This window comes from Centroberyx affinis, unplaced genomic scaffold (genome assembly GCF_046629955.1).
Source record: "Centroberyx affinis isolate AG114_WGS23_722 - 3 ecotype Tasmania unplaced genomic scaffold, CSIRO-AGI_Caff_v1 ptg002764l_1, whole genome shotgun sequence".
NCBI lineage: Eukaryota > Metazoa > Chordata > Actinopteri > Beryciformes > Berycidae > Centroberyx > Centroberyx affinis.
In genome coordinates this window covers 385,133-412,243 of record NW_027280925.1, presented here as the reverse complement: position 1 = coordinate 412,243, position 27,111 = coordinate 385,133, and the positions used below count along the sequence as shown (strand labels likewise).

Sequence of the window (27,111 nt, the reverse complement as noted above, 5' to 3'; positions counted from 1 at the left end):
TTTCATTTGAAAATCTCAAAAGAATTTTTTTTTTTTCAAGAAACTTCAATTGTTCCTCAAGAGGCAGATAATTCAATGCTATGAATACATGAAACCATCTGAAACATCTTTGAAATATATATTTATTATATTTATTGAAAGCATTTCAACCGCAATCTAAGTTTAACAATTAAATAAAATTTCTATGCAAAGAATTCAGACTTTTTTCCTACTATAAAGTGGCTTCTTTCTCAGATGTTAACTTAAATAATTAGAAAGTAGGGAAGGGAAGAAGTAGGGACACTGCTTAATCTATTTAATAATTGGTCTCTTCTGCAGAATATGCATATCTGAAAAACAGAATTATATTCTTCCAAGGGCTGCACTACTGCATACAGAATATATAGTTTTAGGGCACAACTCAATAGGCATGTAATCCAATTACAATATACTGTATATAATGGTGCTTCAGTAAGGACAGTCCATCCAATCCAATGTCTTGTGATATACTTGTTAAGGTTAACTTACTGTAAAAAGTGCAGAGTGACTTGGAGGGTCTAAAGGGGTTGCATACTGAGGCCATGGATAGATTATAAGTGCAGGTGAACTACATCATGTTGTGGTAGCCTTCTTCTGGCACTAAAGCATGTTGCATTAAAGCTCATGTTATGTACAGCGCGCTCCATCCTGTGACCTGCAGTAACACACAGTGGTCCCAGGACAGCCATTACCGCCGCCCTGCCTCGCTCGCTTCATCTCCGGCGGCCTGTGCTCTGAAAATTATCTTCCAAATGAACTCACAGAGGATTCTTGTGAATGTCACGTGACCTGTTTGCCCGTGGCGTGAGAGGCCAGTCTGCTCCCCGGTGAGTAAGTGTTGTGATATTGTGAGACATTAAAGGGGCACAAGGGGCTTTGTCGCTACCCCCATCTGTCATAAAACAAGGCAGAGACGAGACACTATGAAGTGTATTTATGAGAGAAAGTGACAGAGGCACCTGGGAGTGAATTAGAGATACAGGCTGATGCATGGAAGACGTGCAAAAAGGATCTGTAAAGGTGACAGTCAGGTGATTTATGTAAATACATAACTGTATCACAATGTAAATTACCATTTTGCAGATTGACAACTAATGTGTAAGTCTAGGGATGGGATGATCAGAAAACATACACTACCAGTCAAAGGTTTGGACACACCACATTTTTCTTTATTTTTACTATTTTCCACATTTTAGAATAATAGTAAAGACATCAAAACTGTGACATAACACAAATTGAATTAAGCAGTGACCAAAAAAGTGTCAATCAAAACTATCTTATATTTTAGAGTCTTTAAAGTAGCTGCCCTTTGCCTTGATGGAAAGGCAAAGGCTTTAGAAAGAAATTCATACATAGGATCAACGTCACTATTTATATTTGTGTAAGAAACAAATTTCAAGCATTTAAGCATAAGCCTTTAGATCAAAATGGCTTTAAGATCATGAAAAACATAGTACATTAAATCAGGTGTGTCCAAACTTTTGACTGGTAGTGTATGTAGCAACCATTTGTATGGTTATTACATAGATCCTAGCCTAGGACCAATCCTGTCATGGATAAGGCTAATAGATAATAATTTAAACTTTCATATTTCTACTATTGTGTTTTTCTTTAACAGTAGCATGAAGTTACAGAGCTGTCCAAGTTTTAATGTCTTTCTAAGTTGAAATACAGCTTGCCCCAAGTCTTGAACACTTCGGTCCGGAGTGGCAAACATTGACAAACCCCCCCCCCCTATCTTAAATCAATGTTATCTTGACTGAAAAAGGCAGGGAGGTAGTTTCTTTTATGTGCTAGGGCTGTCAAGTTGTCCCAATACACAAAGCTGGAGATGACATTGATTCAGCTTTCATTTGGAATTCTGCCAGGCATTCAGCCATTGATTTTTCACCAGGGGGCAAGGTATGAAATGTGCCATTTTCTATATCACATCTGACCTACTCGTACACCGTTGTTCACATGACACGCAGGTGTTTCTCGCCTCTCGCTCTCTCACACGCACGTGCACACACACACATGCAGACACACGTCCGCACACAGCCATATGTGGAGACACATATTCACAGCCGCCAGCACCCAGATGTGCGGACACGTACGGCAGAGAGCGGTTTTCCGATGCAATCTCCTCAAGCAGACAGCTCACAATTGCTGTTAGCTGGACACTTCACCTTATCAACACATCCAACATGTCTCGACAATACCTCTGTACCTACTTCCCCTCCTGTGCCGCAATATTCACAGTACCTTTCCTGTACAATTTGCAGCACAATGAATATACAAGGCGGAAAAAGAAGTAAAAAATACCATATACACAATACTTCTAGTCCTCCATTCAGACAAAGAATAGAAAGTATTTACAGCTGGAAACAAAGTGGTTAATTGCTCAAATCATCTTTTGTATGTTTTTCTATAAACTAACAAAAAAGCACATATTCTTGATTAAGTCAATTTACTGTACAATACCATGTATGCTGATGAGTGAAGGCCTTAAAAATGACTTTTGAATATTGAGCAATCATACCAATTGCACTGGTGAAAAACAGACATGTAAAATTGTGTGATTTTAAATGTTATGTGCCATAGTAAACATATTGGAATACATTGGTTTACAAAGCAAACGAGCAAGCAAGGCAAACAAATGAATGAGCTAAACGGTGGCACAAAAGCGGTTCACCTTCTGGATGAAGGAATGGCACGGAGTGGGATAGATGGGAGAGTTGGAGAGCGGTGAAGTGCTGCAGGAGGGAGGCAGAGGATAGTGGACATCGCCCTTCACTGTCAGCAACAAGGATATCTCTTGTCACATGGATCGTCTAGCGAAACGTCTTGCCTGAGAGAACTTCCTCAGGGGACTTTGGAAAATGAGCTGTTCCTACAATCACAGGCATCTGCTCTATTGTCCGCTAAAAAGGCTCTTTAAGTATAAATGAGGGTATTTGTTCTGCTATGCGATTCCCAAGGATAGAATGGTTTTGAATAAAAAATGAGTGTTGTTAAATACATATATAAACATGCTGGTGGGTGGTTGTGTTTGGCTTACGTCATTTAACCACGATCAAAACATGACAAAATTATGACAGGTTCCAAAGTATTCCAGAGCTTTGAGCACATGTCAACTATTATAGCAGTAAACTTATACCAATTAAGCATTTCTAAAGTCTGACAGTCCAGCCAATAAAATCAATATCTCTATTTAGCTGGTGCTAGGCAGAGAATATTCTCATGCAGCTAAACAGCATGGATAAAGGATGACTAATTAGACTGTATGACTAATTTTGAGAGTGAGTGATCAGCTTGTCAAAACATAACTGCAGTCCGCAACTATTCTATGTGCCAGTAAAGATCCGTGTATCAGCATTAGCATCCCAAGTCAGCAGCGAGCGTCATCTCCACGGTCGAGCTTTCCTGGCTTTGATTCCGTATTGCTGTTTACTCACAATGGCATTTTGTGCCGCGCAAGCATGTTAGCGGGTAGCATCAGGGCCCAGGGCGGCTTATGAGCCCGCGTAATGACTCATTAATAAGGTGGATAGGGGCCAGAGTCACTTCTTCAGCACATTTCATGAACTCGCACCGGTTTGCAAATGCCAGTCAAAGTGATGCGGCGCTGACGGCCGCGGCACTTTCTCTCCACCCGAGTCATATCTCTAAGTGAGGAGCCAGGCTTAAGCGTATCTGTGGGCCAGAAGCGGCGCCAAGGCTCGGGCCCCCCTCCATCTTTTACTGCAAGATCCACACATCTCTCGCAATTTTTCACAATGACTCAGCCATTAATCACTGCACCAACTCAATGATTCTGGGCTCAATTCTGCTTTTCTGCCTACTTGGCATGCAGAATATGCTAAAATATAATAGGCAAACATAGTCAAAGAGAAGTTCTGGGTTTCTCAAGTCTGCGACTGCTTATCACATAAAATGATGATGAATTTATCAGTCTTGGGAGAATGTCTACTAAATAGAGTGCTGGTAGAGCAAGGATTTTGTAAACCAGGTTCATTGCAGTGATTTCCTCGTTTTGATGATATATCTTGATATTAAACTCTAAAATTGTAATATCATGCACTTAATCCACAATACATTGTGTAAATCGTCTAGGGGCTAAAATTAACTGTAGTGTTGTACGTGTTTTACAAGCCGATGAGGATTCATTCACATTCTCAATTCAGTCCTTTAATCGTGTGTGGTTTTACTATTAGATTTAATGCTTGGGGAGAAAAAAAGTTATCCGTTCTCATAAATCCTTTGTTTTGTTTTCACTATGCAAATGCTAAGTCTTATTTGCAAATACTACTTGAACCCAAGTCTGGTAAATAATCATATTTTCTCTCTTTTCCCCCCAATAACCTTAGGAAAAATCTGTGTATATTTAGCACACACTGTTTCTTTGAATCACTCTCTCCAGTATTTCAACTTCAACCACAATTTTACCTTTAAACTCTCAAACCCTGGTAGAAATTATAACTGTAGGCTACCTAGATGCTGATATGGTGAATCCAAGAAATATACTTTTCTATATAAACATGCACTGATGACTAAGACAATTGAGGGAGATGAGAGTGAATATGACTACTTCCACATAGACCTTTTCAAGTTGTTTTCAAGATTACTTACTGAAAACATACCATTGTCTTTCTGTTTTTTGACAGAACATTGTATTTTTCACTTTCCTTTTCATCATACACCAAGATTTCCAATATTTTAAAACAACTCCTCTGTGAAATTAAACATATTGTGAATTTAATGTAATATTTAAGTCTTTTACAATTACAAAGGAATATTAAAATATAGCCATTGTGATATTTTTGGTGAAATAATCATATCCCAAAACCCTTTGTGAGAATATTAAAGTCATACTATATGTCCACCAGCACCTCGAGCTTCACTCAGCATGTCCATTACAGTAAGCTATCGCTACAGTATGAAACAATAAAATCCTGTGATTGAAGCGTTTCCTCGGAGGACAAAGCATACCTACCTCTCTTCGTGCTTCATGTCATGATGGATGGTCCAGGTGACTTTCATGACTCCTTCACAGCGCACTGTTCTCAATCTCATGTTAAATATATCTGTAAGGAATTCATAGGTTACGCCAGCAATGACATTTAAACATTTATTACAGTAAGTTTATGAAATCACTGCTTCTGTTGTAAAGCAGACCGGAGCGAACAGAGCAGAGCACATCCGCTGTTCCTGGGCTAAAGTCGCAGGGCTTTTGGCACTAGAATATAAAGAGGGCTAATGAGGGATATTAAGCGTTAATTAACAAAAGAATCAATCGTTGGCTCATTTGGAGGTCCTTAGCCTTTTTCTGTATCAAAGTGTTCCAAGACCCAGACAAAACACCAGCACTTTTGTCATGTCTATGTGATAAATCTTAATCAGTAATTTATTTGTTGGCAAACAAGTTTCACTGTTACAACAAATATTAGTTATGAGGTCATTCAACTTGGAAACCAATACAAAAAGGAATAAATAAAAAGCCATAACCATAGCCGATAATAAAAACTTATCTGTGCCACTAAACTTATTTACCTCCGTTATCCACTTTATTATTGTTTTTTTTAAACAAATAAATAAATATATTTTTCCCTTGAGGAAGAAAAACAAAAACACTTTTCCAGTTTTTCTCACTCCAAAAGCTCTTTCTTTAATAAGTAAAACAGCCGTCTTTCTTTTTTGTACAAGTGCCTAGTGCTCATCAATATTCAATTTGTTCTCTTTCTGAGAAGCACAAGCGTCTTCTGAATGCCAAAAGAAATGCAGAATGCACTTTGCACCTTTCCGAGGGACACCTCATGATTAACTTTATGGACACTTAGGACTGATTCTGCCCCCTCAGCGATCACTGAATCAGAGTTCTCCTATCTATACAGTGAAAAAACAAATCAAACGGGAACCAAAACAGACCTGAAAACAAAGGTGGATACGTTGCACAAAAATGTCTGTACGATAAGTGTTTTGTTGTGATTTTTTTGTGTTATTTCGTTGCTATTTGGATGGTTGTTTCTTGGAAAGTGATAAAAGAGAGAAAAAAAAAAACAGACTGGTATCAGAAACCCAGAAAGGCCAGCACAACAGAACAAAATTGCTCCTAACCACTACATTTACAGAGACAAATGGTTTGGGTGGAACAAAAAAGCATACTATTATGTGCAATGCTAGTATCTGTACAATTACATAGAAATATCTCATAATTCTCTTATTAGTTTTTTCTCCCTCTTTTAACAACTGTTATTACAGTAAAACGAAAAAAAAAAAAAAAAAAAAAAAGAACAGCTATGCTCCAAAGCATACGATCAATAATTCCTTCATGGTAATTGTTCAAAATCTGTTTTTTTTTTTGTTTTTTTTTCATTGCAGGGACACTTCAGCAAACAAAATGTGCTGCAACTCACCAAAGAGGAAGAAAATCTTTCAAAAAGTCAATATCGATACAGAAGTATAATAAAATAGTCTTTTTTTTTAAATTTCCCATTTGTTCTGTACTCTACACATCAAATAGTTTTTGGGCCATTTGTAGTTCCTTTGGACTGTCAGACTATCTCCAAGACCTAAAAATCCTGCATGAGTACTTGTCTCTTCTCACACTGAGACAAAACATATGGGTTTGAGCCTCTCACAAAAGAGAAACACAACATCAACAGATTCCCGCATGTCTAACCAATTTTAGTCACATATTAGCCACCGGACGCAGCGATTAATATTGTATTTCTGGTCAGTAATAGCAAGAAAACAGAGTTATTTGCTCGGCTTCAGTCTTCAGGACACAGAATAAAAAGAAAGGCTACCACTGCCAACGACTGATCGAACGATGGGACACAGGGAGGAGAAGAGGACCACGGTAATAGAGGGGACACTGGAGGGGGTGGCGGGTAGTTGGGTCTATAGACTGGTGACCAGGTGCGAGGGCTCCTGGTGGGCCTCTTCGGGGGATAGATCCTCTTTGTTGGGGGGCACGATAAAGCCGTCGCTGCTGCCCCGCCCTAGCTGGTAGTAGGAGTGCAGCTGATGGAGGTGGTTACGCGAGCCCAAGTTGGGCATGCTCTTGTAGTAAACGTCGTCCGAGCTGGCCTCCGGGCTCTTGGCGTCCCCGGCATCCTTGGAGCCGTCGGCGGATGCTGCGGACATGTCGGGCAGGCCGGCCAGCATGGGCATGCTGGTGTAGAGGGAGTCTCTCTGGTGGTTGTGGCTGGGTGACGAGCCCTCATCCTGGGTGTGCTCGTTGGTGAGTAGGGGAAAGAAACTTTCACTGTTCTCCTGGGGGATTCTCCTCCGGGACGAGGAGGAGGTGGTGGCGGAGGAGAAGGGGTGGTGGGTCAGCGGGAGGGGAGGCGGCGCCGACTGGTGGAGGTGATTGTGGAGGTTGTCCACCGCCTGCAGGGACGGGGGCGGCCGCTGGGGCAACAGGGGGGCGTTCGACTCCTCGCGGATCAGCTCCAGGCCCAGGCCTTCGTCGTGGTGCGGACCAAAAGAGGAGTGGTCATCCAGGCCCAGCGCGACATTCATGCCCATCCCCACACCCACACCCATGCCCATCCCGTAGCCGCTGTCCTTGCCGCCGTTGCTGACGTTGTTGACCAGCTTGTTCATAAGGTTCCGGTTCTGCTCCGCTGAGCGCTCGTGGGTATTGTTGAGGTAGGAGGGGATGTAGTTGGAGGTGAGCTCTTTCAGAATCTTCTTTTCCAGGGTGGTCTCCTTGTGGTTGTAGCCCCGGTCAATGATCTGGACGCAGTCACTCATGTACTCAGCGCTGGCGATGCTGTAGCTGTTGCCATGGTTACCATTCAGTGGTAGAGTATCCATGACACTTGTATCCCGGGCATTGTTCAGGATTCCCTCTGGAACGACAAACACGGGTTGGGTTGGGGGTACAGTAGACATGTGAGAATGGTTAAATCTGATAGGATCTAATTAGCACAGCTAAATGTCAGCCATTTTTACCCCCATCAAACATAGCACTTTTATTCCAAAATATGTCCTGACCCTCAATCATGCTTAGCAAGTAATGTCATCTGCAGCTCTATAAAATGCACTGTGTGGACAGTAAAATCCTACAGTATTTGATTTAGCAATAACGTGTATATTAAAAGACTTCATGAATATCTACCATACACACTTACCTTGTTAATTAGAAAGTAAACATAAGCAGAAAACATTTTCTCAGACTAGTGTCTACTGATTTTAGTTAAATCTAACAAATGAATCTGTGGCAAAACTTACACAGATGAAAACACGGATATATGTGTGACACCCATGTACACAAGGTTCAAGCACAACACAAGAACACAACGTTTATGCACAAAGTCCAAGCACAGAATCAGATCACAGCCATGCACTTAACACTCAAAGTGATACACAAACTCGAGCACCCACTATAGATTTGGACCCCAGCCATATTGTCCCATATGAGCATTATAATGTAACTATGACCCAAAAGAATAATTTGATGTCTGCTGTATCCATGTCATTATAACTTACTGTCTTTCGAAAGGTGAACAAGTTAAAATATGTCAGAGTTAAACCACATTGATAGGAAAGGACTTTCTGTTCTCTCTGTTGCATGAACATGTGGATTTCAATTTCTATCAATTTTACAATGTCCACGGTATCTAGATCCGTGCAAATTTGAGAGGATGATTCAAACTTCAGCCCCAGACAAGGCCATGCAGCTTGTTAGAAGTGCAGAATTTAGCCACTTGAAAATTTGACAAGCTTGAATTTGGAGAATTTCAAAAACTTTATTGGCTTGAGCAAAGTGAATGGTAAAAAATGCATGAACAAAGGCACAGCTGTATTACTTTCACTGAATAGAATAAAGATCAATTTGACCTAATTGGTCAGTGACAAAGTGGAGGCTCGTCTGCTGAGGTGACAAAGTTTGAATGCTTTGATCGGCAGTGGATAAGCTTAATGTTCACACTGTGATATCAAATGGGCCAATGATTTTTTTTTGCATGTATGAAATAGCATATCCTTGAATTCTTTTTTTCACATCTAGCAGTTGAAACTACAGTGAGCAGTGGAATTCAAATTGGGTTTTAGACTGCTTTTCACAGGTCTTGCTTGAAATGGTGAGGGCCTTTGTTATAAAAATAGCATTACTTCCAAAGGGAATGACTTTTTTTTTCATTACCCCTTTGTCAGCATAGAGTGAAAAGAAAGTAAAACCGAAGTCAATTACATTTGGTAAGCAATGTTTAGTTTGACTCCCATACTTGTCTCTCTGTAGGGCTCTTTTAGGGACAGCATGAGGGAAAGGAAAGAAGAAAAGAAAACACAATAAGCATAACAGTGACAGGTAGAAGAGAAATGTGCACATACAGTATGCTGATGACGCATCAAGAAAATGTTTCTGCAATGCAATTTGTTTTATGTCACCATGCACATTTTGCGAAAACCCATAGAAATGACCAGAACATATCAATTAACAAATATAGATATTGAAAATAGTACTTTTTGTTTGCAGGATAATTTTTGCCCTACCAGATATTTATTCAAAGTCTATGGCAAGGCAAGTGAAATAAAGCCCTCTGTCATGTTCTAGAACTCTGTACTATGAAACACTATGAATATAATAACAGCTATTCACAGAGAGAACTAAGATGTCAGCAGTCAGATTGATCCCAGAGTAAAATGGATTGTTTGATGGTTGCTCAAATGTGGTTTCTAGTGGTCGGATATTACTTGTATTGGTAAATCCTGTGCTCAGTTGTCCAATTGACCAATATTGTGGAATACAAGTTGCCTCTAGAGCCTTGTACTTTGTCTCCCAATAAACCGCTGAATTATTAATAGTAGCCTAGTTGCTATTTTACCTTATCAAGTGCTTTGCATAAGCACTGACTTACTTAGTTATTCGAGTTATTAGTTATTATTATTTGAGTTATTTAGGGATTTGCAGTTGGTAAGATTAAAGAGAAGGTCATTTCTTTTCAACTCTTCTCAAGTTTAATGGAACTATGTACTATTGTTGTAAAACTTAGTTAAGCTGCCTTTGGAATTAGATTTGTTTCAAAAGTATCAAAACATTGTCAACATCAAGCAAAACATTTCAAATTGAGAGCAAATTGAGTGTCTCTGTTCTTAGGTGTGATGTTTTCTTTGCTATCAAAATGATTTTGCTCTCAATTTGAAATGTCTGTTTGAGAACTTCTGAAACAAATCTAATTCCATAGCAAATTATTACAACTATTCTCTTCCAAACATGGTTCAGTTTCCTTAATTTAGTCAACATTTTGTTTTTGTTTTGTCATTTGAGCTATTTTGACTTTGGTTTTTGGTTCTTTTTGGCATTTGGGTCGTTATTTTGTATTTTCTTATTTTATTTCATTAATGTTTGACAATCCAACAGAAACATTAAAAAAGAACAATAATAAAAGTAAAAACAGAGAGACAGAAGACATGGCACAGAAGCTTCATTGACAACATTAGAGCACAGTCTAAACAGATGACTGGTGATGTATCTGGCTCCAGAGTGTCGTGCCATTCTTGACTTTTAAGGATTTTCTAATTTTTGAAAAATGCATTGTTCATGTCGGCCAAGCAGCAATGAGTGAGTGTGACTCATGCTTGTGTGACTGAATGGCATGTCCTGACCAGAAGCCACGATACACCGCCAAATAAAAACCCCACAGCAACACAAAACTGTAGGACTTTTGTGATAAAGCTATAGTTTTTTTTGTTGCTAACAGACAACATCTAGAGCAGTGTTTCTTAATCAAAGTCCTGTAAAAACCCACAAGGGTGAACACTGGCATTCCAGCTCAGTACAAGTCCATTAAATTCAACTCTCCAATAATAAAGTTGCCAACATTTATGTCCTGGGCAGGAACAAAGATGTGCAACCTTAAAGGTTCCCCATGACCAGGCATTAAAAAACACTGCCCTAGCCACAATGTTAAAGAATGAAAAGAAGCTAGCACACCTTGTGTGTTGTACATGCCCAGAGGGTTGTTATAGACTGCCGATTCCCCAAGCAATGTATTATAGGGATTGTTAGTGCCATGAGGACGCAGGAGTGCATTAGGTATAAGATGGTTAGCCATAGCCCCTGGAGCAGCCAGAAAGAGACAGAGTGAGGCAGAGAGAGGGACAGGGAACAGAGGACAAGAGCGTAGAGACAGATAGGTAGGTGGGTAGATAAAGTGAGGTATATACAGAGAGAAAGAGAGAGAACACACATATCAGTCAGGCAGATGCAGCTGAGCAATGACAGCCATTAACATTCAAATGATCACATGATCATTAGTGTGAGGGGTTCTGCTACGGGGAGTGGCAGAGCCGGACTGACATGGCTAATGGGACCGATGGACAGTGCGTTAACTCGTCGATGGCATTGCCGGCCGTTAGTGTTAAGCCCGTTGTTGTGCTCCACATTCAGACAGCGCACACGTGTTAGCAGACAGAATTACAAAGAAGCACTGACATCGGCAACACAAGACATATACTGTGACACGCCTGTGCTAGACTTAAACAGGACATAATACAATAATCACACACTGATGGTCATTGCAGTGGAAGTCATAATTTATGTGCCCCAAATTCTTGTAATCGCTTTTTTTGAATTATCTTAAAACTATGCCGTGGTCCCATCTACTGTATAGTAAGTCACTTTTTCTGTTACAGCATGCACTCCCACAGTCTCTCTGCAGCATTACTACAGCTTATGGCAGGTATTGTCAGTGTTATGACCCAAAGTGCTAGTATCTTTTCGAGGGTGCTCCTTCAATTTCTCCAAGGGCCAGGGGTCACGTTTTGTATCCTTCTCTTGTGTATTGTTACTGAATAAAGCGCCTCAAAGTGATATGTCCTCCTTTAGTCAAGATGGTCATTGCATTGCTTTCTGCTGGACTTGATCTTTCAGCCTTGCCTCTTTTGCACAAACAGAGCAGAGGCTCATTTTCTATTTATGCAATGGTTGTCCTCAGATAGTTGCTGCCAGGATCTAGCTCGGATGACTCATCGGTTTCCCAAGCACACACTACCACACTACCAAAAGAACCTTTACAGTCAGAGCCCTGTGATTAACTGTAGATTTGAAGGCTGCAATCTTCAATATGAATGGGGCAGATTCAATGATATTTGCTTTTTTCACTGGTGATAAAAAATAATTTATTTTGTTTGAATACATCACGCTGAATATCAAGCGTGCTGAAAATATTTGCCACTCCACATTCACTTCCCTTCACTTCCTGTTTACAAGATTTTTTCCCCGTCAACGTGGCATCCGATTATTATTATTTTTTAAATTCAGAGCCTATCGCGATGGTACATGTGCCTTCTCCTATGCACTGTGCCAGAGTGGGTAAACATCTTTTATCTGAGGTAGAGCAATTAGTTCTTCCAGCAGAATGTACTGTTCTTTTCTAGTGCTCTGAATCTGTCAGATGGGGGAGAGAGAGAGAGAGAGAGAGAGAGAGACTTCTTTAATATTGCCCTGTGACTGTCCCCTTTTAAAAAAACAAAACTTGAAGAAACTGGTCTATGATTGACTGAACAGACAGTAAAAAAAAGTTGATGAAATGAGGTTAAGATAGTTTTAGTGGTGTTCTAAATTTCTAAATAATTCAGTATATCTTCTCGATGGACTAGAAAAGAATTACAGTATTATACCCCTGATACCACTTAACCTCCTCCTTTTCTCTTAATCTCTGTGTTTTCTCTCAGTTAAGTATTAATAAGAACGCATGTATTTATTAGAATATTGTTTTGATGTAATCAGCCAAGTTATTTCTTGTTGCTGTTGTTTTCGCATGCCCTAATTACAGAGTATTCCAAAAACACCATTTTCCCCATGCCAGATCCCCACTTATTGTGCCTGTGTTTGATAAATTAGACAATTTCCAAACCGCACTGATTGTGTAGCAATAATCGCAAATGCCGGAATAAATTGAACATGCAATGCTATCAAGATGATTGCATGGCTCCCACTCAAGAGGGGCGCAGCGAGAGGAGTGTCAGCTGCAGCCCCGCTCTCGTATGCGAGGGGAGACGCCGGGCGCAGGGAACGAGAAAAGGACAAATCAGGAAGAAATGCTCACTCCTCTACACATAATTCCATAATAACAACACAGGAGCAGTCGCGGGGTAAGTGCGATTCTATTTGCATCTGTTCGTTATGATGCTCGTGCCACGCGCCATCCGCTGAAATGACAGAAAGTACTTCCCAGCAGACTCACCGGCTCTTTTCCGAACGTTCAGATCCAGCCTGGTAAGAGGCCGGGGGGGTGTAAAATTTTGATAATAATTTCCATTTTCTCCCCTCGTCTCTCTCTCGTGAAAAGATCTATGCTTTTCTTCAACTCCTGACCCACCTCCACATCGCCCTCCTCCTCCCGCACTCCACCCCAATCCAGCCTCCTCGCCACGGATAAAAGCTGTGTCTGTTGATGGTGCTAAGCTGAGTGCCTAATTATTGAGATCTTGACACTTCCTCCCGCTGTCGAACATTAATCCGTCATTGTAACGATGCATTAGTGTCTACGCGAGCAGGAGCCCAGAGCAAATTTAGAGAGAGAGCAGTGTGGAACTGGAGCCCTCTATCAAGAGATGCCATGAGTGGGGAGAGTGTCAGTGAGCGATGCCAGCCAGGACAGTATTTGCTGCTACGGCAAATGTAGTCCGGAGTGTCTGGTGTCTGTTTTCCCTGTAACTTAAGAGACTCACAAGTCAACTCTGTTCACTGGGCTACTGTCAAATACATTATGGTCAAACACCTTGTAACGTGCCTTTCTGAAGGGGGAATTCTGAAGGGGTTTTCTGAAATCCACCGAATTGATTTTTATATTGTTATTCTGCATAAATGGATCTCCTGACAATATGCCAAGATTGTTTTCAGTTTCAGGGGTTTTGGATGTGATGGATGATCACTTGAGTGGGGAAAAAAGAAATACATATACATAATGTACATAATACATGAGATTTTCTTGTTGTTGAGTTGTCTCTGGAAATGCAGTTGTATGATATAACAGGATTGCATTTTACTTGATTTTGAGAAATTATAGCTTAAAACTCAGTGAAGGTCAGTGAAGGTTCTGGACAATTTCTACTTTTGCCAAATTAAAACACTCAAGTCTTTTACATTGGATACCCCTTAAATGACTAGATAGTAGAAATAATTTGCTGGTGGTTCAATATAACAACTGATTTGACAAACTATTTTCCATCACAGAATGACACCAGAAAAAAGATTTTATCCTTTCAAGCTCTGCCCTGTATTCACAATCACGTTTCTCCCTCATTCAGGCAAATTTGTTGACAAATGAACTCTATTTCAGTGCTGCAGTGCTATCAATACCATTTTGATTTCAGAGCAATGGCTTTGATTTAACATAAATACACTTAATTTCTAATATTTGCGAAGTCACTTCAATATTTGGTGATAATTAACTGGGGAGTGGAGAAAAATGTGTTTTATTTGGAGCTTGCTTATTCTAGGGATTCATTATTATTTGTAGTATCTAAAGCAAACTATTATGAAATGGCCGATTCATCATAACTAAGATAACGGAGCCCATCAAGAGCAGGTGGGTGGAGGTTTGCCCATCCACAAAAAAACACTGCTTTTGCACCCATGAATGATTATAACTACAATACATTGAAAAGTGAAGTTTCAGTGAATAACCTCCTGCTGCAAAACAGACTCATCGCTCCACGGCTGACATGTTTTGGTGACATCTGAGCTCGAGGTCAGCATATTGTGGGGTCATTCAAGCAAAAGTTTGCCGTGTGACCAAATACCTCTGTTGAGTGACGCAGAGCTGTTGATGTCGCCGGTCATGAAGGAGGACTCCGACTGTTTTCTGACCGTGTCGTTCCACATTCGACGGATGCGGCTCTGCGGAGACAAACAACATGCCAGAACACATTCTCAATAACAGAGCTCAGCAGTGAGAGAAGCTGCAGTCTGCACTTAGAGGAAAAAAAATAGCACTGGCATGAAGCTCAACCGAACACACAAGCACGGTATTACCTATGTTTCTTTAGCTTTATTCAAAAGAAGAGAACGTGAGCTTTGCTTCTCGTATTTAAACCATGCACAATACCAGCTGCAGGGAAAAGTAACCTCCAATTAAGGGTGAGCGTTAGTACTGTGATAGGTGAAGTCAATAATAAAGTCATCAGTCTAGCTCTGCTTTTCAGTGTCTGGGGTTGCAAAAGGCTCAATTCAAGGTGGTTCATCCTGGTTAATTCTGTCAGAGTCCCATGGGCGGCTGCACAAGCTAAGGGTCTGGCTATTCAACCACACAGCCGACTATATTCTCCGCTGCACCGGAGAGCCTCGGCAGAGGATTCCAGAGGAAGATCGAGCAAGTTTGGTGACGCTGAAAAGAAAATTTGTGCTAATTTTACTTGACTTTACGCGCTCTCTGTCACAACACTGCTCGCTGCACTACAGTATCATCTTTAGGTGTCTATACCAACACTGTTTTGTACAAGTTATGATCAACCATGATCAAAATAATTGCAGGGTCAAAGCTAATAATGACACAACAGCTGTAATAGTCGCACAGAGCCTTGAAATAGAGGAATGCTTTGAAGACTTTGTTTTCCTGTGATTGCCTTTAACACCCCAGAAAAGTGTTAGCTTAATTAAGCCATTACCACAGTCACCATTAACTAATTTTAGTGCAACTGTCACTGCACCTCTCCAAATCTCTCTCTGAAATTCTCCATTGCTGGATGAGTTAAGTCATTCAGGCTGTGGACATGACTTCTTTTTCATAGAAGCTTTCAACATAATTGATGTGCAAAACGTCTACCAGCCTTTGCAGAGGTGTTATGATCAATACTGTCATTTTCAACACATCTGTATGTCTAGTTATGACGACACACATCTCATATATTTTAATAGCAACACCTATTGGCACAGCCGTTGTAATTAACATACATGTCATTATTGTCTCCAACAACTGGGCACACGGATGGGTTGAAAATGACAGTGAATTTCTTTTGGACAGATAAAAAAAACCTCCAACCATTCATAGCCAGTGGGTTCGAATGTACTTTGCTGATTACACATTCATTTAGAAGCCTCAGAGTTGGCACTAAATAACCGCGTCTTTATGAGTGTTTCCATTCCTGTCTTGCTCATAGAAAGAAACGGAGCATGAGGTTAGAGCCATCTTGTCAAAGCCCTGTGTATAATTAAAAGCTTTGATCTTTATGCGGAATCCAGCTTGTATCGTGTGTTGCCATTGCATGCTCGACTCTAAGGACTATTTATAATTGAAAACTGGAAGGAAATCTCAGTCTTTGGAATATGGATGTGATGTTCAATTATAGTGTATCATGGCAATTCATTCTATACTTCATGTCAATGTGGGAAGAATCCATTAGCAATTTACTTTACAAGGGGACTTAAATTCACATATTCCTATGGCTGGGAACAGTCAAATTTGTGAGCATGAACAATCTCCTCCCAGAGCTAAAAGCAAGACTTTAGTCTGGGTTGCCTGGAGCTGCTCCATTGAAAATGAATAGCAGACTGACTTTATCTTGTGTTTATCTCAACAAGAACTGCTTTTTACTGGTGCTAACAAGAAAATGCTCCCTAATTCCCTGAAAACTATCATGCACACCATGACAGTCACCTTTAAAATCTTTTCTCATTCATTAGCTATGGAGGTGTACATCTGCGTAATGTCACAGATTATTAAGCAGGATAAATTCCTCCCTCTTGCTTCTGGCTATGGGAGACAATAGTGAGTGTTCACTAATTGGTGTAATGCATTAGAATGACATACTGTATTTTAAAGCTTAAGTTCAGTGGTGTTCCATTAACTGAATGAGCTTCAACCAATCTCGTATGGGCAAAGAGATACCGTAACGTAAATCAAGGAGAAGATAGGGGGAAGAAAAGACAAAGGGAGGGAGAGAAAGGGAAAAGGAGGAGTGTCGCGCCACCTGTGACCCTGTAGAGTAACGTCCGGGAGCGCGGGAGGCTGTGCCCTTGCCAGAGCCGATGGAGCTCTCCACACTTTTGCCGCTGCAGCAGTGGGTACGCAGGCATTTTCCATACTCCTTACGGACCTGCACATAAACACACACACACACACACACATACATAAAAACTACATGGTGAACCAAATCCAAAAGTAATGATCTTATACACCCTAAAAAAACACTGAGCATCGCTTACAGAAAATTAAAAATCCGATTTAATGAAAAGAAAGAAACCAAGGAAACCGTTTACATGCAGTCCATCTCTTCATTTGCTTTAAAGCCGCAGAAGGCAAGATTTTTATGTAAAAATATAACCATTTTATCAGCAAAAATCCCAAAGTGGGGCTGCAGCAGAGATGAGCGTCCCGTCCCCTCTAATTGAAATGCTGTCGATACACCCTATTTGCCCAAATTAAAATTCTGGTGTCGGGTATGTATACTGGTGGGAAATCTACTCCACTCACCGGAAGTGATTAATCAAAACTTAAGAGTGACATAGAAACTGCCTCCCAAACAGCAGTGAGCGGTATGTCCAGAGAAAGCTGGACTCTCTCCAACTCTTGACTTTTTGGTATCGTTTGTTATAAAGCATCACAGACCAGAGGGTTGGTAAACATGATCGTACTCTGCAGTTTACTGACATCATGTAACATGATTTCTGGGTATTGGGGTTCAAATTTTTCAAACAGTTCCATGGTGGAGCTGCCAACGTGCAAAGTCACCTTATGCAGCTTTAAAGACCCAATGAAATGGCATCTTTACTTCCTTGATTTGATGCATGTGGGACATTAAACAGCGAGGGATCGTTCAAGTCTAAACCAATGGAATATGAGTCAGGGAGAGAAAGGCAATTTTATTTGATGGGAGGGGTGCAGACGGGCTGGATTGTTCAAAAAATCTCATGGTTTTATTGGTTAGAAATATATATTTACACCTACTAGTGCAGCATGAGGTCACCATGAAAGATACTGTGTTTTCCAGGAAGTAAAAGTAATGGGAGTTCATTTCATGGGGACTTCGAGAGTGAATCCATACCTTCTTCTGCAGGACGCAGTGGAAGATGAAGATGAACATTCCCTGCAGGGAGTTGAAGATGGTGAAGAGGTAGGCCATGACCACTGTGCTCTCGTTGACATACATCAGGCCAAATGCCCAGGTCAGGCCCAGCAGGCACAGCAGGGCAATGGCCCCGATCACCCATGATCTGGAACACAGCAGAACAAACAAACTGACTAACTGATTGTGTTCAAAAAGTTTCTTAAGTAACTTAACTAGCAAAAGTCTATAAAGGTGGTCAAGGGCTAAATATGATGGAAGGAGTAAGGCTATATTATTATTAAGAAAATCCAGAACGGCATCATGGTAAATCACTGGGATATCCTTTAATGCCTGCATGCCATATTATACTATTTTTTATGGTCTATGCATATTATACATCATCTTAAAGAGGTCTTAGATTACATATGGCCCCTCAGAGATCAAACTAAGGCAGAAGTTGACTTATTTCTTTACATGCGGCTTAGGTTCAACCTTGAAATAAGATCAATGCTTTGAAACCTCTTTTACATATTTCCTCATTAGTGTACACTCAAGTTGCATCACTAAAACTGGGTTGTGAGAATAAATGGTGTGCCTGATTTAAAGTCCATAGCTTTAACTGCAGAATGTGCTCACACTGAATTAAGAAATAATTATAAAAAAAAGCTTATGTTAATGCATTTTATTTTACATCTGAAGACACCAATGGGCAAAAAGCACAAATTCACATGGAGGAAAGAGAGAAACTGATGAGAAATGATGAAATTGAATTCAGTCTTTATTTTCTGTTCTCCTTTGGGATAGCTACTCTTTCTTTTTACTCATTCGCACTCTTTGATGGCATCACATGTTTGAAAAGTAATAGATTATGAGATTAAGTTGTGGGCACAATATTAAAGGAATAGAGATACACTCAGAAATACCAGATTTCTGGTATTTCATATTCAATACCTGTTAGATGGATTCATGTGTACTGTTATGCAGTTCTGTATGACTCCAGGGCGATCAAACATGGCATTTTCATTGGAAGCCAATTTGCATGGGTACATTACATGTTGAAATCTATTACCGGAGGGTTGGATTAAGTGTCTTGTAGTTGTAAATTCTTACTCTTTATACCTGTAGGGATGAAATGAAATACATGCCCTTGAGAAAGCCGAGACTTTTAAGAGTATTATACGCTCACCTGCAGCGAATATTGATAGAAAAACATGAAAACCAATTGATGAGTATCTGTACTGCACATTCCAAGTAGTGTGCCTGCAACACTACAGTACTAACGTTTCTATGGAGCGCACTGTGAAGATACAGGTGCCATTTAAACCTAATCTAGTGTGTCACATCCGCAGGCTATGTATATCTAACACAGGAGTGCTGTGTGCACACTAATGCGGCCTTCAACATGACTGAGAGCTCCACAATACATCATGTTAATGATTCAGAGAGGCAGCTAGATGGATTTGGGTCCTGATTGGTTCTTATGGAGGAGTAAATGAAAGATGGCACTGTGGATAGAGGGGCCCTGCCAGTTTTGTCTTACTTGATCTCAGGTTGGTAATCCTGATAGCTGTGTAGCAATATGACAAGAACGAAATGACAAAAAGAAAAACAGGCAAAAGTTAAATCAAATCATAGAAAAAAGGAACAGAAAGTTAGAGTGTAAAATGTGTCGCCCTATATACAGTGTATATATAACTATAGGGCTGTTACCAAAAAGAGGGAAGGCAGGGAGGGGAGGGAAATTACCAAAACAATGCACCAAGAGGGAAGACAGCTTATTTTGGCAGTGGAAATGAAAGCTACATTCACTGGATTTCAAACATCATCCACATCCGCCGACATTCGCACATTTTAGGAATGGATTTCATACCGTTGGTGATTTACAGGTGCTATGCATAATTATCTCGGTTCACAGAAGTATCTCGCTCCCCTCATAAATGCTGGCAGACCTTAGCATTTTAGCTGTTATAAATGGGCCAGGTGTGCGGCAAAATAAATGATTTATGAATTCACCGGGGCAACCATTAAACATAATTTTCCCAGGGCTGTCTTAATGACCTGGTGGGAGAGGTACTTCATCAAGGCGATTGCCCCCTGAATGGACAGGGAAACACAAGCAGTGGGCAAAAAGAGAACAAAATACTGACCTCTAACTAGTGGCATTTTTGTTCGAGGGATGGTGGATGATAGAGACACCGGAGGTCATAACAAATGCATCCGAGAGGACAGGATATGAAGAGGGGGCTACTCATACTGAACGCAGCTTATCTGCTTCAGGAGATAGCAGATAAAAATGTGAGCACGGGTTTGAGGGCTGCATGGTAAGAGCCTCGACGCAAGCATTATGAAACTGCACATGGCCTTCATCTAACAGCATAACAACTCACTTACAAGTGAAGTGGTTGTATGGCTAAGAGTCTCATCCTGTCTGGAGTGTTGCATGCCTGAAAGCTATTAATACAATATCAATAACAGGATCCTCCCAGTTCGTATCTCTGGCATCATCAAGCTTCAAAATAGTTTACATAGAATACGTAGAATTTGGCGCGGCAAATCAAGCAATCCAAATAAAATTCTCATTATGCATGTGCATTTTAAATGAATTTTAGAATGTCAACTATTTCATCTAAGCAATTTCAGTCCCGCTCAACTGTGCCTGTCACAAAACCCCCAAGTGCGTGCCGCAGAACCGTTTCAATGGCCGTGCGATGATGCCACTTGAGATGTACGTCCCCAAGGGCTGCACTACAGAAGACAGAGCACTTTTGCAGGCTTTCACAGGAAAAAAAAAAAACAAGAAAAAGTGAGAAAGGCTTTATTGTGCTAATCATCAAGCAGAGATGCCAAAAAATGAGCGATTTTAGGGAGATAACTATTTCAGACTGTGGTGTCAAATTACCACCAATTTCCTTCAGAATGACTCAATTTGCAGAGGTGCCATTCATCCCAATGGCGCAAATCATTTAAGTACGAGATCGCAATTGGTCGATTCAGCCTCCTTTAAACCTCCATAAAGGCTTTTTACAGGCTGTTTCCGAGAGGAAAAGAGGAAATGCTGTGATAAAACTCTGCAGGGTGTTAATTATTTAACCAAAGGTATGCTTGAAAGGAAATGCTAATCACCTGAAACTGTTTACCAAAGACATCAATAGCATAAAGTTTTTGATGTTGGCAGGGACATCTTTATCTCTGACATCATCCTGGTTAGCATATTTCATTTGAAGTTCCTTATCTGCATGGAGAGTGGGCCATGCAAGACAAAATTCAAACCCTTCCTCAAAGAAGATGTTCAGTCCATCATCTTCCAAATATACGCCCGGCGAAGCAGAAGTTTTAGTGTTTAGTTAAAGTTACACCAGTAGAAGTCACACCCTAATCCATGAATCACATGGCAGTGGCAGTAGCTGTCAAGATTTTGGGGAGAGGGGAAAAACACATCAAACACAACATCAATTCTACTCTACACCTTCTGTTGAGAAATGTTACATCTTACCAGTGCCATTCTACAATAACACATCCATCATAATAACGGTAGCTAAAATGAAGAGGAAGAAATGGAAGATGAGAAAAACAAAAAACAGAAAGATGTTAAAGATAAACACAGCATAAGATAAAAAGGCAGGATGCGAGTGCTAATCAAAAGAAGAAAAGCTGGGGGAAAAGACATACACAGTGAAAGAGAGATGTAACATTCATATTAAAACAAGGCAGCATGATGAAATCTGAACAGAAAACGTGACATCAAACCATAAGGAGGAACCAAAGAGAGGAAAGATGAGAGAAAAGAAGACATACCTCATTAAACGAAGCTAAATTGACTTAATTAACCCACGCCATCATCATCATCATCATCATCATCATCATCATCATCATCAAACTAGTTCTTCTTGATAAGCAATTTTCAACTGGAAGAAGCTTATATCAAAAGTACGGCAATAGTGGGTCTCAGAATATCAGCCAATTTATTTTACTCCGTTATTTTTGACTAATGGTCGGAGCAGCGCTTACCGTTAGACCAAATGAGACAAATAAATCTCCGGCTCTGGCATTTTAGAGCGCTGAGAGAAACACGATCATCAAATAAAAGTTTCATTTCCATCCAAGTTAAGAGCTGAAAGACTGCAGTCTCTTCATTTTTTTTTTTTTTTTCATTTGTCACCACTTTTTTATAATGAGAAAGAAGCGCCAGTTAACATCCATTATGGCTATTAGGGATATTTTTGGCTAAAGAGTATCTGGTTGATATTTACAATACAAGCCAGTGTTCTGAATGTGTGTGTGTGTGTGTGTGTGCGGGTGTGCGTTGAGTAATGAGTCTTGGCTTAAAAACTGTGTCAGATGAATGAGGGCTGACAAAAGCCACGCAGCATCGTGCCTTTTTCCAACGCCGATGTGGAGCGTTGTGGGCTGTAAGACTCAGAGTGGAGAGGTCGGGTCTTTGGTGCATTGTGGGAGGCCAGTGTGATAAATCACGCAATACACAGAACTCCACAGAAGTCAATATTTTTCTGAAGAGCAAACAAGGCAATGCATCTAAGAGGAACCGAAGACACGTAACACACATACACACACACACACAGGCTTGGGAAATGGTAACCAAAATCAAATTCTGCCAAGAGCATCTGATCTTAATGATGGACTTCAACTAGCAGCATAAACAACAGTGATAGAGAGGAAAACTGATTTTGTGATCATCAGTCCAGATCCACACTGGAAAACAGCCTTCATTCATCTGACACAATTGTGAGCCAAGATTCACTACTCAATATTTTAAAAAATAGAGCCACTATTTTGTAAGCACAAGTCTTATGATAGCCAGTAACTTTAATTGTATTCTGTAATCGATTGTACTATTGTGCCAGTAAATAATTTTTTCAGAGTACAGAACATTTTTTTAATTGTGTTCCTTCTTGATTTCGGAGCAAAGGCTTCGCTCAAAGACATAACTGCCATTCTGGTCCAGTCGCCCAGTCCGGGTCTGGAGTTGAATCAAAGTGCGCTGCTGAGTGAACTATCTCCAGATCAGGCTTCGCCGCTTCAGCTGCAGTGCCAACCGAGGGGATTTCTGTGTGGGCTACTGGGCGTCTGTGTGTATGTCAGCCAGCGGGTGAAAGACAGCGCAGGTGTGGAGCCGAGCGTGTGTGTGAGACTGGGCGTGTGTGTGCAGTTGTTGTCAGAAGTTTGGACACCTGATTGTTTTTCATCATCTTAAAGCCATTTTGATCTAAAGGCTTATGCTTAAATGCTTGAAGTTTCTTCGACAAATATAAATAGTAAAGTTGATGCCTATGTATGAATTTCTTTCCAAAGCCTTTGCCTTTCCATCAAGACAAAGGGCGGCTACTTTAAAGAATCTAAAATATAAGATGGTTTTGATTTGTTTAACACTTTTTGGTTACTGCATAATTCCATTTGTGCTATTTCATAGTTTTGACATACTATTATTCTTATTCTAAAATGTGGAAAATAGTACCAATAAAGAAAAATGCATGTGTCCAAACTTTTGAGTGGTAGTGTACGTTTAAGAGTGTGGGTGCGTTTGTTTTCTGTAAGGCTGAATGTGTGTATCCTGTGCTGAGAGAAGCGGGGCAGACAGGGGCCACTCTGCTGAGACACAGCCAGTGACGCGAGGCTGCAAAACAGCAGCCAGTACTGCTGGCCATAAAGTAGACTAATGTGTCCAGAGTGCCTTAAAAAAGGCGAGGCAGACAGCAAAAACATAGCAGAGCCCGTTATCCATCATGGCAAATAGGCAGCAAAACAACTTTACCCCATCTGTAGATTCAGTCTGCCCTGACACTAGGTAGCTGAAGCTTGAGTCCAAGACAATGATCAAAAATGCTGTGTCATTGTACAAACCAACTTTTCTCTGTTGAACTAGTTACTCATCAAATACTAAAAATATATTCTTCATGGTATTAATTGTGGCTGGCAAGAAATGAGTGGCAAGGGGGTGAAAGCTAAGTATTTTTACTTAAGTACAGTTTTGAGGTATTTGTCCATTTGAGAATTTATATTTTTACTTCACCACAAAGCCATGGTTACTCTTGTTATACCACTACAAATGATCATAGCTTTGCTTTTAAGATTAAAGTTTTGCATACAAAGCTGGTGGTCAGTCCATAGAAAGTACTTTTTGACATCGAGCCAGCCATCTTTAAGAAGATGCAATTATAACGAGCGTAACTGAACCACCAACCCCATCAGGTTTAATCCGGAGAGTTTAATGCACAGAAGATGGAGCGCTCCCAGGCATTGTATGAGACCACGATATTGAACGTGCAGTACTTCAATGGTTTTACTCCAGGAGAAATTTGAATGGAGCGTTTCTGCATAAACCAAAGCACTATTCCACAGGATATATCTATTTTTGCTGAAAGTAAGCAAAATAGTTGTGTACTTCTTCCACACCTGCAGCAGAAACAAATGGAAATCAAAGCAAAGATTTATTATCTGAAACCTTAACGGTCTACCCCTTTTTTCTTGGGACTTAATTTTAATTGCCCGAGCATAACAATTGTTCAATAAATTGTATCCCTAGAGTAAATGTATATAAAAGACATTTACACATATATACCGGCAATTGTAAACACCAAATCTGAGTTTAATAATGTCATTCACAATTTCATGTTATCTGAATGGCAGCCAGGAATATGCATGCACACAGACTCAAACACACCCACACACACACACACACACACACATGAATATTCATCTGCGGCATGTTGACGCCGAGATAACACCAGGTTAATTCTGTCAGATTGTCTCCTGGCCTTTTCCGATGCAGACAAGCGTGCTCTTCAGATAATGATGGACGCCCAACAGAATACCTGTTTCATTTTAACCCGGGCTGACACAACCTTTCAGCATAATGAGGGACGCTTACCTGGCGGACTCCGATTCCCAGACCCTTGGGCTGGGTGTTCGCAAGCTTAAGTGCTTTTAAAAAGGTTCCGAAATACCAAAGGGGGAGGCAAGACAAAGTGAATTGTTCACGAACACTGGCTTGAATACAATAAACCTATCGCACAAAACAGAGCCGCTCCTAAATCACAGGGTTGTTAAATAAGGGGATTTGGGAGGAAATAGCCTACTTGAAAGTTGTTGCTATGCTTCCAAATAGAACCATATCGAACGCAACTCGGATGACGCAGTATGCTTGGTGGAAGAGAGTCTATCACGTGAAGCGTTCCTTCCAGATGTAACGAAAAGTCACATAGGAAGCTATTCTGGAAGCTTCTAATGTATCTGGGTGATCGGTGTGCTCTTACTTGATGTTGTCCAGGCAACCGGAGTCCGGCTTTAAGATGGCCGTGTGATGGAACATCTTGTAGAGAGCGATGCCCAGGAAGATCACATTGAGCTGTGAGAGAGAGAGGGACAGAGAGAGAGAGAGAGAGAGAGGGAGAGACAGAGACAGGAGAGACAGAGATTCACTGAGACAGGGGTGAAAGAAAACACACAGACAGTGATGAAGCTTGTATGTTCCTTGTTTCAGTTCCATTCATTTTAAATCAGGGCACTTTGTAGCACAAAGTTGTAATGTTGCAGCAAGACTTGGTTTCCCACTTTGCCAAACAGAGCGCAAAATCCTATGAAACTTCTATGGCGGTACATCGGACCGGGCAGGGAACACCGAGACAAGACAGCTGCATACTTGTATGAGGCAGCCTCTCCGTCTCACTGTATTCACACTTATCTCACCATATTCACACGTTGACTCAACCATAGGGAATAACTGTTTGTACTGCTGCATTCATTTTCTTTTCTGGTAGGAAATTGTTATATATCTGAGTTATCGGCTACGGAGCCCATCTGTGAAGATGGTTCAACACCCAGTGCCTTTTACAGTTGCCGCATCTGGGAAACACGTTTGGTATTAGTTGGAATTTTAGTGAAGGGCGAAATGTTTGAACGACTTGTTGCATTATTATCATTCTTCAAATGATAAGATATTATATAACATCGTGCCTGCTGCTGTATGCATTAACTGTATCGGAGAACCAGACTAGGAAATAAAAAAATATTCAGAAAGGTTTCAAAGACACAAATAATAACGCATTCGTGGAAGTTGAGTCAAGTACATCTCACGCAGCTGAAATATCTGAGGCAATTTTCAAATACAATTGGGCCCACCCCTGCCCGATACACTGTAATTAGTCAAAAAAAAAGAAGAAGAAAAGCTCATGTTTCACTGCTGGAAATCGCAGAACTTCGATTCAAACAGACCCACTGTGCATCTTCAGGATACCTCATTATTTTCCTGCTCTTCGGGAGTCATTAATCCCAAAAATAGAAAACGAGTCGAATTTGGACATGGCATAGGGGTGTTTTTCAGATAGAACGATTCCTCAAAAATTACAGCAAATAGCATGCTAACGGCTACTGCTGTTCACTGGGAGGTGACATTCAGCTAATGGGAGGTGGGTCTGAAAATTGAGCCATTTTTTTTTTTTTTTAACTGCTCATAAATGTATCGTTGCCCCAACCCCCGTCAAATTCCCATGGGGGAGAGTTGGATCTCTGCTCCAGCTATTCTTTCGCAGCGTAGATATTCTTGTTTGTGAATCTTGGAGAGAAAGGAGTGAGTCATAAGGCACATAGAGATGCATTGTGAGCGATTACTCCAAACTGGAGCATGAAAGTGCATTATGCATGTTTGGATTCAGCACCAGGATCTAAGCTGGGCATTAAGAGTCGTATGTGCAGCGGTGTGTGTGTGCGTGTGTGTGTGCGCGCACGCGCGTGTGTGTGTGTGTGTGGCTTTTGTCAGAATTACATATGTTTGGGTTTCTTCGCGGTCTACAGTAAATGATTATGTGGGATGAGCATAGAGCTGCTCCATCCTCAATTAAGTGACTAATTGTCCAATTTTAGTAGATTTTCGTTATATTTTTAGTTGATTTACTGATTTTAAATATTTCTTATTATGTATGACTCATGTCCTGGAAAATTATGAGCACATCTCTGGCGTCATGATATTCACAATACGGCATTAGCTTAAATGCATGAACACTAAATTTAACACCAAATCTAAAGCAGTTATCTTACATGCCTGCATTAACCTGAAGGACAGAGATAATGTACAATAGTATTCACAAGTTGGATGAA

General features: G+C 40.6%; 1 protein-coding gene across 1 annotated transcript in view; it reads right to left on the bottom strand.

Moving 5' to 3' along the window:
- Positions 1-6,381: 6,381 nt before the first annotated feature.
- Positions 6,382-27,111, bottom strand: part of LOC139657815 (adhesion G protein-coupled receptor L3-like) — a 142,635-nt gene continuing 121,905 nt past the window's right edge. Inside the window, exons 17-23 of the mRNA XM_071535744.1 lie at positions 25,272-25,363; positions 19,541-19,567; positions 17,998-18,166; positions 16,924-17,049; positions 14,758-14,854; positions 9,234-9,251; positions 6,382-7,856 (exon numbers count right to left, since the gene is read on the bottom strand). Coding sequence (XP_071391845.1) covers positions 6,901-7,856; positions 9,234-9,251; positions 14,758-14,854; positions 16,924-17,049; positions 17,998-18,166; positions 19,541-19,567; positions 25,272-25,363 — 1,485 coding nt within the window. The 3' untranslated portion in view covers positions 6,382-6,900. The remainder of the gene's footprint in view (positions 7,857-9,233; positions 9,252-14,757; positions 14,855-16,923; positions 17,050-17,997; positions 18,167-19,540; positions 19,568-25,271; positions 25,364-27,111) is intronic.